At 50.7% G+C, this 12,837-nt stretch overlaps 1 protein-coding gene across 12 annotated transcripts in view; it reads right to left on the reverse strand.

Moving 5' to 3' along the window:
- The window catches only part of ATP9B (ATPase phospholipid transporting 9B (putative)), a 254,172-nt gene that overhangs the window by 117,390 nt on the left and 123,945 nt on the right, over positions 1-12,837 (reverse strand). For 10 of the 12 annotated variants that reach the window (XM_058691763.1, XM_058691764.1, XM_058691766.1 and 7 more), the window contains 2 exons: positions 9,823-9,898; positions 2,262-2,338 (listed from right to left, as the gene is read on the reverse strand). In XM_058691763.1, coding sequence (XP_058547746.1) covers positions 2,262-2,338; positions 9,823-9,898 — 153 coding nt within the window. The remainder of the gene's footprint in view (positions 1-2,261; positions 2,339-9,822; positions 9,899-12,837) is intronic. The other 2 variants (XM_058691769.1, XM_058691768.1) reach the window with 1 other exon arrangement.

Below are 12,837 nucleotides of genomic sequence, written 5' to 3' on the forward strand. Positions count from 1 at the left end.
ATCTCGGGACTGATGACGAGGGCTGGGCTGAAGAAGCATGGCACTCGTTCACACCACACACTTCACTTGACAGGAAGACAGTAATGTCGGGGGACGTTTACTTAGCAAGACACAGAATCAAGCCACTTGCCCAGGGCCACAGAGCTGGTTGGTGGCAGCACCGACTCTGACCAGTAAACCCCGGGCCAGCTCCTCACTGCAGGCAGCAACGGGAAAGGTCGCCTGACCACCCCCGCGCCAACACCCACGGAAAAGAGCACATGAGCCAGAACCACAGGCGCGTGGACAGCGAGCTGCGCACGGGGACGGTGGGAGGGGACAGAGTGTAAGCCGCACCAAAGAATAAGGTGCCCGGAGACAGGAGTCACGTCAAATGACAGGACAACTTCTAAGATTTTATTTTTTTTTTCAACGCTTTTTTTTTTTTTTTTTTATTTATTTTTGGGACAGAGAGAGACAGAGCATGAACGGGGGAGGGGCAGAGAGAGAGGGAGACACAGAATCGGAAACAGGCTCCAGGCTCCGAGCCATCAGCCCAGAGCCTGACGCGGGGCTCGAACTCACGGACCGCGAGATCGTGACCTGGCTGAAGTCGGACGCTTAACCGACTGCGCCACCCAGGCGCCCCAAAGATTTTAAAACTTAATATTTAAAATTGAATTTACCCTCAATATTCATCCTAAAAGTAAAGCGATTAAGGAAAAAAACACACCCTACGACCCACACATGCATTATTAGAACATTCTAGTTTTGCTTACTGAAGAAAAAGAGTCACCGTACTTCCCAGAAAACACAAGCATGTATGCATGTGATTCTGTCGATAATTTAATAATTTATTCTCAAATAAATTTAACTCTACTGAGGAATTAAGGACTCTGATTTCTTCAAATTAGTGCAAAGCTGTAATATAATCGACAAGGATAATTCTCCCAGTTATCATAATCAGAATTTATACTAAAATGCTAGTAGTACGACATTTCTCTTTCGCTTTAGTCAATGTGTCACACACAGAGCCATCTGGGAGTCCTGACAAACACAGTGTTCGTCAAGCTCACCAGGACGACTCGTGTGACCCTGGTGGAGTCCAGGGCACTCCAGACCTGAAGCCGTCAGTGCCGCTCTGCTGCACGGCAGACGGGGAGACATTCAGAGGGTCATGGATGCCTTCCTAATGTTGGAAGGGTTAACTATTTTACTTTATTAATTTACATTTATTTCTTTATTTTGAGAGGGAGAATCCCAAGCAGGCTCCACGCTGTCAGCACAGAGCCCTACGCAGGGCTCGAGCCCACAAACTGTGAGATCGTGACCTGAGCCAAAATCAAGAGTCTGATGCTCAACTGACTGAGCCCCACCCAGGTGCTCCAGAAGGGTTAACTATTTTTTTAACACAGTATTCAGCTAAAAAAAGAAAAGAAGAAACACATCTTATCCTTTAAAATATCTCCTCAAAGAATTATTTCACTTCTGTTGCTTTGTAATAAAAATTCCTACAAAAGTTAACTTTTTCTAATACTCACAAAGCAAGGTATGAATCCACGAAGAGTGGTTTCTTTTTGTTCTACTTAGACACACCTCCAATTATATTTCAAATAAAAATGAGTAAAATGCACAGTTAGCATGAACTTCTCATAAAGTAGGCATCAGCACATACAACATGTATTATCCAAACAACAGCTAACAATTCAAACTTTTTGTTACAATCTAACTTACACACACATGCTGACTACATAAATAATAATTTTAGGAATATAACAAATACAATCGATTTAGAAATATAATCAAGCAGTCTTTAAAACTAAAATCTGATTTTCAATATGCTTCTTATGCGATGAAAGTAACTTAAATAAAACAAGTTTAACCATGCCATACTATCAAATTAAATACTATGTTAATATAGATTCTTTTATTTTAAAAATGAACCATCGAGACAAAAAATTAAAACAAATTATAAAATAAATAAATTGAAGAGACCCACAATTAACCATCAAATTACAGGCAAATTATATGCCCAATAGAGAAAACTTAAGAGACATAAACAACTCTGATTAAGCAAGAAAAGACACTGTCGGAAGCTGTTCAGTTTGAGCATGCGGTGACACAAATACAGAGAGTTCACATCTGAAATCACCACCATCTCTGGAAGTCTGTTTTTACGGTATATATTAAGCTCAAGCAAACAAGCTCTTCAGAAGCGCAGCACTTTCTTACTGAAAGGGAAAATCAAGTCATTAAAGCAGCCGCTCCTTAATCTAGCCTACCTTATTTTTTGGATTGGATGTGTTCATTACACTTCGAGTCTCTTTTCCCGTATAAATGACAACACCTATTACAGTACCTGCAAAAACACGAGAGCGGTCCTTACCGAGAGGCCTCAGAGTGAGCACAGAGAACACTTTCTAATCAACGGTCTTGATGGAAAATATTATTCACTACTTAATTTTATATAAGCTTATCCAACAGCATATTTGACTGGGCTAGTTCAGGAAAGTCTAGTCTCAACTTCAAAATAAACTCCATTCAACATACAACTCAAACGATTCCTCAAGCAACGCCTACGCACATTAGAAAATGCACGACTATGCTTTTTCCCGTCAAGGGAAAGGGTGGCCCCTCATCCGTTCCCATCTACCGGTGCTGGAGGTACGTGAGGAGAGGCTGCGTCCCGGGACCCGCGCCCCCGGATGGCACCGGCTGAGCCACCTTCCCCGCACGAGGGGCTCGGGCAGGACCGCGAGTCAGAGCCTCTGCTGACGCTCCAGCACAGATACAATTAAAGCAGTGAGAGACAATTACACACAAATTATTTGATTTTGAACGCGGATTTCGTTAGTCTTTTTTATTCATGTCCCCCGGAGGTGTGGTTTCCTAAGCGCACGCGATCATTTTGTGGCCTGTCAAGCGTGAGGCAGAAGAATGAAGAAACACCCCTGGAACAGCCCCCGAAAGGCTCAGAGGCACTCGCCTCCGCAACGTCAAACGAAAGCCCTTTCAAGTCTGTTTCTAAACTGCAGCCGGGCATCATTTACATTCCCGGTTTTCTGGTTTTCGTACGTTCTGGCGGTGAGAAGCGATTAAGGTGAGGGGACGGTCACGTCTGCAGCTGCCGAGCAGGACTCACGGAGACGACGGTGATACAAAAACTCTGTGACGTCACGCTACTGTAACGTGTGAAATGTCGCGGGTCATTAGGACCCACGGAGCACACGTGATCTTAGTGAGCCCCTGGGTGCACACGAACAGAAAGCTGCAAGTTACTCGCGCGACCCTGCGACCGGTCTCCTCCGCAGAGCGCTCAGGGAGGCAGGAGATGGCACAGGACCTCAGCGGTCGTATCTGCAGAGGTTACACATTTTTATTTGAAAATAAGCATCCACCCGCCCCTGCTCCCGCTTTTAACTGTGTGCCATCCGGAAAGCTGTGAGGCTTGAATTTACCGTGTCCCGAAAACAGAGTGACCCCCGTGCTGCATGAAGGCTGGCCCAAACTGCACACAGGCTACCTTCCCGCGGTATTACCCAGACACGCTTCGGACAGCAGCCCTGTACGCAGCGTGTGGGGGACACAGCACATACACAGTGCGACCGGACCGGAAGGGACTTTCAAAACCAACACATCAGACGTTCTTTAGTCAGTGAACCAAAGGCTCAATCTAACCGGATCAGGATTTTCTCCCTTTTTTGCCCATCAAGTTTAACTTAACCAAAATATGAAAGTGTCTAATGTCACAGGGCACCTGGGTGGCTCAGTCGGTTAAGCGTCCGACTTCAGCTCAAGTCACGCTCTCACATTTGGTGGGTTCAAGTCCCGGGTCGGGCTCTGTGCTGACAGATCAGAGCCTGGAACCTGCTTCGGATTGTTTGTCTCCCTTTCTCTCTACCCCTTCCCTGCTCGTGCTCTGTCTCTGTCTCTCTCAAAAATAAATAAACATTAAAAAAAAATTTTTTTTAAGAAAAAATAAAAAAATGAAAGTATCTACTGTTAAATAAGCTAATGTTAAAAAAGCAAAACAAAAAAACAACAAGACAAACTACAAAATTATTTTTAATATTAGCAGAACAAACAAGTCTCAGGACAAAAAAATTAATCAGGCTACAAAACCTGTCCTAAAATCCAGACAAATTATTAGCAATGTTCACTCTAGGCTGGCATCACAATTAAAAGCATCAAAATAGGAGAAATAGTGAAAGCTAACAAGAAACAATTCACTCAGATTTACACAGATACCATACAGAATCGGACACACACAGCTTTCGTACAAAATCAGACACACACAGCTATCGCGCAGAATCGGACACGCCCAGGCATCGTACAGAATCGGACACACACAGCTCTCGTACAAAATCGGACACACACAGCTATCGCACAGAATCGGACACACACAGCTATCGCACAGAATCGGACACACACAGCTCTTGTACAAAATCAGACACACACAGCTATCGCGCAGAATCGGACACGCCCAGCCATCGCGCAGAATCGGACACGCCCAGGCATCGTACAGAATCGGACACACACAGCTCTCGTACAAAATCAGACACACACAGCTATCGCACAGAATCGGACACGCCCAGGCATCGCACAGAATCGGACACGCCCAGGCATCGCACAGAATCGGACACACACAGGCATCGTACAGAATCGGACACACACAGCCCTCGTACAAAATCAGACACACACAGCTATCGCGCAGAATCGGACACACACAGCCATCGCACAGAATCAGTCTGCGGGCCACATCCCCCACATGTGGTCAGTATTTAACAGAGTCCTCGTGTAATTTTACTTGCATAATCTACTCAAGTCTGGTGAAGGCTCTCATGTGTGTTACCTCATTTCATGCTCAACAGAAATGAGTCCTCCGTGTGGAGTGCATTTTCTTCGGAGCCTGTCATGCGCTCTGACTGCTAACGTTACTCAAATCAGCACGAAGTATTTGGAAGACTCTCCACTCTCGTTGACAAATGGCACCTAGTTACGGACCGGTATGGGCTAAGAGGTCGCATACGCCCTGTATACGTGGCAACAGTGTGCATGTGGGGAAGGGGATATCATGAGACCAGGGAGGGGACACAACAGAGCACAGCCATCAGAAAGTCTGACAAAGATCCCATGTCGTAGAGACAGACGGACCCAGAGAGCCATTGTGCACTATCAGTTAGGAACCTGCCGGGTCAGTGTGAAAACCACCTTCCCGGCACCCGTCTCCACAAACCCCCAAGCACGGGCTGCCCATCCGCTACAGCGATTCCGCGTGCCCAGGACGGTGGGGACGGCAAAGACTCTGGCCAGCGGCTGAGGGTGCTGGTGACCCAGGTGCCAGACCCCACCCGGATGCACACGGAGAGACCGAGGCCAGGGACGCGGCTGCTGCTGTGCCCCGCACCAGGTCTGGGCTCCACCAGCTGTGCACACAGTCGGGGGGTGGGGATCGGATGGGCCGGAAGGGAGGGCAGAGTTGCCTCCCCCACCTCCTAGCTGCCAAGACCGCCCGCCCCATGACACCATGACACGCAAGGTTTGAGAAGCAGCAACTCCCAGCCCTTGTTGGGAGCGATGAACTGCGTGCTGGCGTGTCCCTGTGGATCTCCCCCCCCCCCCCCCCCGCTGTAGCAGTGCTTCACCACCACACTGTCGTGTGCACCCACACCAGAGCTCTCCGGGTCGGGTCCCTCCAGTGGACCCTAGGAGGACAGCTTCTCCTGCCACCTCTAATCCACCAACCTCTCTGCAGCAGGAGCCTCACAAACTATGCATGCTAAAGGGACAGGTTTGATTTTCAAATTTCTGATCTGTCATGAGGACTAGTTTTAGAAAATGCCGTGCCCAAAATTACCAAGAAAAATGAAACAACCAAAAACCAGAAACAGTATATATGTCCAAATTCTTTTGACACTGAATTACTTCATATCCAAAGGGGTCACCCTGGACCCCCGTCTGCACACACACCCATCAGCCCTGTCCCGGGGGGGGGGGGGGGGGGTGTCACCCTGGACCCCTGTCTAAGCACACGCTCCGCAGCCCTGCCCTTGCGGGGGGGTCACCCAGGACCCCCATCTGCACACACGCCCAGCAGCCCTGCCCTGGGGGGGGGGGGGGGGGTCACCCTAGACCTCCGTCTGCACACACGCCCAGCAGCCCTGCCCTGGGGGGGGGGGGGGGGGTCACCTTAGACCTCCGTCTGCACACACGCCCAGCAGCCCTGCCCTGGGGGGGGGGGGGGGGTCACCTTAGACCTCCGTCTGCACACACGCCCAGCAGCCCTGCCCTGGGGGGGCGGGGGGCGGTCACCCAGGACCCCAACTGCACACACGCCCAGCAGCCCTGCCCTGGGGGGGCGGGGGGGGCGGTCACCCAGGACCCCAACTGCACACACGCCCAGCAGCCCTGCCCTGGGGTGGGGGGGGGGGGGCGGTCACCTTAGACCTCCGTCTGCACACACGCCCAGCAGCCCTGCCCTGGGGGGGGGGGGGTCACCTTAGACCTCCGTCTGCACACACGCCCAGCAGCCCTGCCCTGGGGGGGTGGGGGGGGGCAGTCATCCAGGACCCCAACTGCACACACGCCCAGCAGCCCTGCCCTGGGGGGGGGGGGGGGTCACCTTAGACCTCCGTCTGCACACACGCCCAGCAGCCCTGCCCTGGGGGGGGGGGGGGGGTCACCTTAGACCTCCGTCTGCATACACGCCCAGCAGCCCTGCCCTGGGGGGGGGGGGGGGGGTCACCCTAGACCTCCGTCTGCACACACGCCCAGCAGCCCTGCCCTGGGGGGGTGGGGGTGGGGGTCACCCAGGAACCCAACTGCACACACGCCCAGCAGCCCTGCCCTGGGGGGGTGGGGGTGGGGGTCACCCAGGACCCCAACTGCACACACGCCCAGCAGCCCTGCCCTGGGGGGGGTGGTGTCACCCTAGACCTCCGTCTGCACACACGCCCAGCAGCCCTGCCCTGGGGGGGTGGGGGTGGGGGTCACCCAGGACCCCAACTGCACACACGCCCAGCAGCCCTGCCCTGGGGGGGGTGGTGTCACCTTAGACCTCCGTCTGCACACACGCCCAGCAGCCCTGCCCTGGGGGGGTGGGGGGGGGGTCACCCAGGACCCCAACTGCACACACGCCCAGCAGCCCTGCCCCAGACGCACATCTCTGCTTCCAGGCTCTCGGCAGTTAAGTGTGCTCAACCCTGGCTACCACGGCCACTCTCTGGGACATGACTCTGCTCTGGAGAACGTCTCCGAACCCTACAAGGGGAAGAAGAGGGCGGCACCATGAAGGTCTGTGTTTGCCCCTCTCGTGGGACCCTCGGCCCTCGGGTCCTCTGTGTTGGTAGCCCGAGTCCTCGACCCCACGCATCGGAACCCCAGGGCCGGGGAGGAAGGTCTGTGTTCACTTCACACAGGAGGCAACCTGCATCCCGTTGACACATAACATTTAAAAAAATAAGATTAAAAAAATTCCAATCTTTCCTTCTCAACTTGTAATCAAGTATAAAGAAGACACGAGCCCTTAATTGCTCACATTATTAAGGTTTTTAACTAAGGTAAGGATGTCTTAGAATACTTCAAATTAATGAAAACAGTTTGCATTTTTTAAATGTCCAAACACAAATGAAAATTAGATGTGTCTTATTTAAATTTTTCTGAATGGATGGTTTTAGAGCGACAGAAATACTTTCTTGGAAGACAAAATAACCCTGGGCAAACTGAAGTCTGCACATCATGGGGCAAGAAACGGTTCTCAGGACGGCAAGCGTATCTGATGCCTAATGCGTGCACCGCCAGGGTGCACAAGCAGGGGCCACCGGTGAAAGGTCACCTGGAGAGAGGGCAGGAAGGCGGGTACAGGGAACGAGCCTTCCGGTCGGGTGCTTCTCTGTCTGTGGGGAGACAGCCCACAGTCCAATACGCAGGGAACACAGGATCAAATAAAATGAACGGTTTAAAAAGAGTGTCTTCAATATGACGGGAACAAAACAGAACATAACTCTAGACAGAGAAAATGTAAAATCTGTGACCGACGTTAGCTAACGTGTGGTATATTGTAAATATTTGTCTACAAACTATAAAATGCTACGGGCTGAAGGGTGACCGCTGTGGAGGACAGCCACCTGGATTCAAATCCTGACCCTGCGACAGCCCGGCCGCGTGACCACCCTAATGTGGGCCTCTCTGAGCCACAGTCCGTGGCCCGTGCAGCGAGACGAACAAGGTGAGGCTCGGTGATCCTCGGGGGTCAGTGAGGTGAACAGGAAACAGCCATGCGGAGGAAGCGTGAGCACAGGATTCGGAGATCTCTCCTGGTGACGGTGACCCCTCCACGGTGACTCCAGGGGCACCGTGAGTCTCCCCTCCCCGAGGCCTACACGGTGCCCGAGACCTGGCCTGCGCCCCCTGAGTCTCTCCTGCGCGTGCTATCCTTACTTCCTCTTTCTCTTTATTTTGAGAAAATTTTTAAAATCCACCAGTATGAAAATCCTGAAACACCTCATGGAATTTCTATGAAAACTGTCCTGTATGCCGTCACCCTTTTTCTGGGACATGTAAGGCAGTGTATAGCGAAGTCCCCGTTGACCCTCCATTCCCTAAAAGGTGAACACGTACCCACACGGGCCCTCGCGCACACGCGCACAGAACCGCCCTGCGTGTGTGGCCGTCTCTTCTCCGTGCGCCAGGCACGCGGACATCACCCTCTTCGGCCCACGGGGCACCAGGCCCTCAAGCGGCTGCGGGTGCGACAAGAATCCTCCCACACCTTTCCGCCCCCTCGTCCGGTGCACCTGTCTATTCCTCAATCTAAGCCGCCCCTCTGCTCTCACCAGGTAAGGACTGAGGCGTCTATGATTTCGGGGCGCCCTCTCCTTCCCTGTGGTACTTCACACAGCTTGACGTGGCAGCCTCACTTTAGCAGAGTCTCTCTTCCTTGCCCGTGAGCGCCCGAGGCCAGGACCCGTAAGCACTCCGCCCCACGCTGCGTCACCAGCGCCCGGCCCGGAGAGGGATTCTTACAAAACCACCAGAAGAGCGACTGAGCTCCCAGACAGGAGGGCGGCCAGCGTCGGGCCACAGGTAAGACACGCAGCCCTCCCCTGATCGCGTCCTGGCCTCCCCACCCCTACCAGCATCCTTCAGGCTTCCTGCTTCTCAGATTCAGTCCCACTTACCACTGGCAAGTCGACTACTTTTCTGGAAAGCTGACCATCATTTAGATTTCAATACTCCAGAGATCTTCACTTTCCGAAACGTAAATTTAGGTGACCTTCCTGTTCAGCCACTAGGAGTACTCCAACATCCTCCAATTTCACTCAAAACAAGTGAAGGACCTTTACCCTGGCCCCCAAAGGCCCAACATGAACTACATCCCAAGGTCCCCCCTGCCTCATCTAATACTTTCCTCCCCGAAAGACAACCCACCACAGTGGCCTCCTATGAATTCTGCGGATGACTGAGGAGGAGTTGGAAGATCCCTCAAAGGCCACCATGCGCCCCGGGCCCTGCCCCGCCACCTCTCGGTAAGGACCACACGCCCGGGGGACACCGACAGGCTTGCCAAAGAGAGTCCTCACGGCCAGCAGAGCGCCCATGCCCCGAGGCACGGAGAGCAGGCACACTGCTCGCGGCGGCTCTGGGCCCTGCCCCTCAGAGTGAACGTGCCAGGTGGCACACGGGCCACAGCCAGCGCTGGCCTGGGACGCACAGCCCCAGGGCCTGCCCCCGGCCCCCAGAGCATGTTGTTACGGTCCCCGTGTGGGACAGGCACTTCCAGAGACACTGTGCAGAATCTCCCTTGTGTGAGCATCCACGCTAACGTAAGAGCTTACTTCTTACCTGACGCCACAATGGTGTTCGCCCACAGTGTATTTTCTATGCTGAGACTTTCGTGAATGGGCGGCTCACTGTCTTCCTGTTCGGATAGAAAAGGAAGAAAATGGCAAGTTAGCGACTTTTTTACGTTAGGTATCCACAGTGATAAACCCGAGTGCACAAGCCGGCGCACTTACTGAGCGCTGGGACGCACTGCAAAATAAAGTGAACAACGAGGGACTTTAGACAGGGGATTCTGGGAAGACAGCAGAGCAGGGGCCCCGGGAATCTCTCCCCCCCAGATGACAACAGCAGGGGCGGAACCTGTGTGATGGGACTGCTTTGGAACTGTGGACTCTGCCCGAGGCCTGCCACGTGTCCGGGAGAAGTCGTCGATTTTGGTCCACTCCAGCTCGCAGCACAGCAGCACCTGCCCGTCCCGCGCCCCAGCCACGTGGCAGGCAGCCGGGCACGTGTTTCTGGAGCAGCCCGCAGAAGCCAGGTGGACGAAAAGGACCCCGTCCCCCAAACGCCAGGAGGCCATGCTCTGACCACACAGGTGCGGACTCAGAGGCTGGCGGCCATTGCTGTCACCCCTCCGGCTCCAGCTCGAGTGACTTCAAGGGGATAAGTGCCCTCTTATCCCCCTTTTGTTTTCCACTTTTCCCCTTTCGGGAGCCACACGTTAAAGACTAGGACATTCCAGAACAACTGCACACATGGGGGAAAAAAACCAGCAAGTGACCGTGCAGGCCCAGGGAAAGGCTCGGAAAAGACCTGAGAAGACATTAAATGTAGGCCGGCCCCCGGCACAGAGACAGTCTGTAATAATTAAAATAAACCAATAAATATAATGACTAAAAACCCAGCAAAACCTGAGGGAGAGATTTTGCCTTCTAGAGTTACCACATTACTATCTTAAAAAAAACAGTTTCGACAATAGCAAGGCATTAAAAAATATAAATAAAACAACTCAGAAAATGACAGCTGATTAAAAGGAAAAATTACAAATCAAGAGAAACTATCCCTGAGAAAGACCTGATGTCAGATACACTAGACAAAGACTTTAAAAGAAAAGTACTGAATAGGTTCCAAGAAATGAAGATGTGGAGAAAGCCAAGAAAACAATGTGTGAACAAAATGTAAATTATCGACAGAGATAGGAAACCCCAAAAGAAACCAAAAGACGCCTAAGAGCTGAAAAGTCCAATGACTGAAATGAGTTTCCCTGAAGATTCACGGCAGATGTGATGAGGCGGGGGGGTCAGCAAACCCAAAAACAGAGCAACGGAAAGGACCGAGTTTGAGAAAGAGAATGAAAACACGGTGAGGAAAATTAACAGGCCTGACGGACTGTGGGGCACCAGGGACCAAACCCATAAACGGATCGTGGGATCCTGAAAGGGGAGGACGCAGTGAAAAGGGCAGAGAACACATGTGAAGAAACAATGGGTGAAAACACGCCGAATCTGCTGGAAGACGGGAATGTAAACACTGCAGAAGTTCAACCACATCCAAGCAAGATGAACTCAAAGAAACCCAGAGAGACACGTTGGAACTTTGTCTTCTAAAAGACAAAGACAAAGAGAGAATCTTGCAAGCAGTTTAAAAAAAAAAAAGCGGCAGCAGCAGCAAACCATCACACACAAGGGGCTCCCGATAAGGTTATGTGCAGATTTTTCATTAGAAATTTGGGGGGCCAGAAGGCAGTGTGCTGACTGATTCAAAGTGCTCGAAAACAGCCACAGCCACACGCACGCACACTCACGCACACGTCAGCCAAGAATCCTAGATCCAGCAAATCTGTCCTTCAAACGTGAGGGCGACATCAACACCTTCCCAGACAAACAAAAGCTAAGACAGCGTGTGAGCGCTGGACCTCTCCCGCAAGACCTGTGCCGGGCGGTCCTGCAGGGAAGGGACGGGACGCCGTGACTGGAACATACACGGAGAAGTAACACCCCAATAAAGACAAATAGGCAATTATAAAAGCAAGTGTTATCATAACGTGCTTGGTAGCTGCCCTTTTTGTTCTCTATGCGATTGAGGAAACTCATACACAAAAGCTAGTATTGTCACTTTGGTCTGTACTTCCAAATCTTGTTTTCTGCATTACTTAAGAGGCTGGTGTTAGGAGAATTATTAGTTTATGTTTTTAGGCACAGAACACATAAAGAGGTAATTGTGTGACATCAGCAAACACAAGGGAGGGGAAGGAGCCATACAGAAGCAGAGCCTCGGTATGCTATTGAACGTAAGTTGGTACAAATTCAAACTGGAGTATTATATCTTTTAGGATGCTAAATGTAATCCCCATGGTAACCGCAAAGAAAACAGCTATAGAATATACACAAAAGGAAATGAGAAATTTAAACGTTTCACTACAAAAACCAACTAAATACAATAGAAGACAGTAATGTAGGAAATGAGGGACAAAAAACCTACAAGGCATTTGGAAAAAAAATGAACAATGACAGAAGGAAGTCCCTTCTTTTCAGTAATTACTTCAAATATCAATGGATTAAACTCAACAATCAAAAGACAGAGATTGGCACAATGGATAAAAACACATGATCCAACTCTATGCTATCTACATGCGGAGGCTCACTTTACATCCAAAGACACAATGAGGTTGCAAGTGAAAAGTATGAGAAACATATTCTATGCAAATAGTAAGCAAAGTAAGCAGATGCGGCCACAGGAATATCAGACAAAATAAATATTAAATCAAAAAAGGTTACGAGACATTTTATATTATTAAATGTTCAATAGGGCAGGAAAATTATAAACTGTGCATCTAACAAAAACTATAAAAATATATGAAGCAAAAACTGACAGAATTTAAGAGTATTGAAACAGACAGCTCAGCAGTAATAGTTAGAGACCCCAGCACCCACTCACAATTATGGCCCCAGTACCCCATTCACAATCGTGGCCCCAGTATCCCACTCACAATTATGGCTGGAACCATCAGACACAGGTAAGTAAATAGAAAACTCAGCACAATAAACCAACTAGATCTAACAGACATACAGAACA

Source organism: Neofelis nebulosa, chromosome 11 (assembly GCF_028018385.1).
Source record: "Neofelis nebulosa isolate mNeoNeb1 chromosome 11, mNeoNeb1.pri, whole genome shotgun sequence".
Classification (NCBI taxonomy): Eukaryota; Metazoa; Chordata; class Mammalia; order Carnivora; family Felidae; genus Neofelis; species Neofelis nebulosa.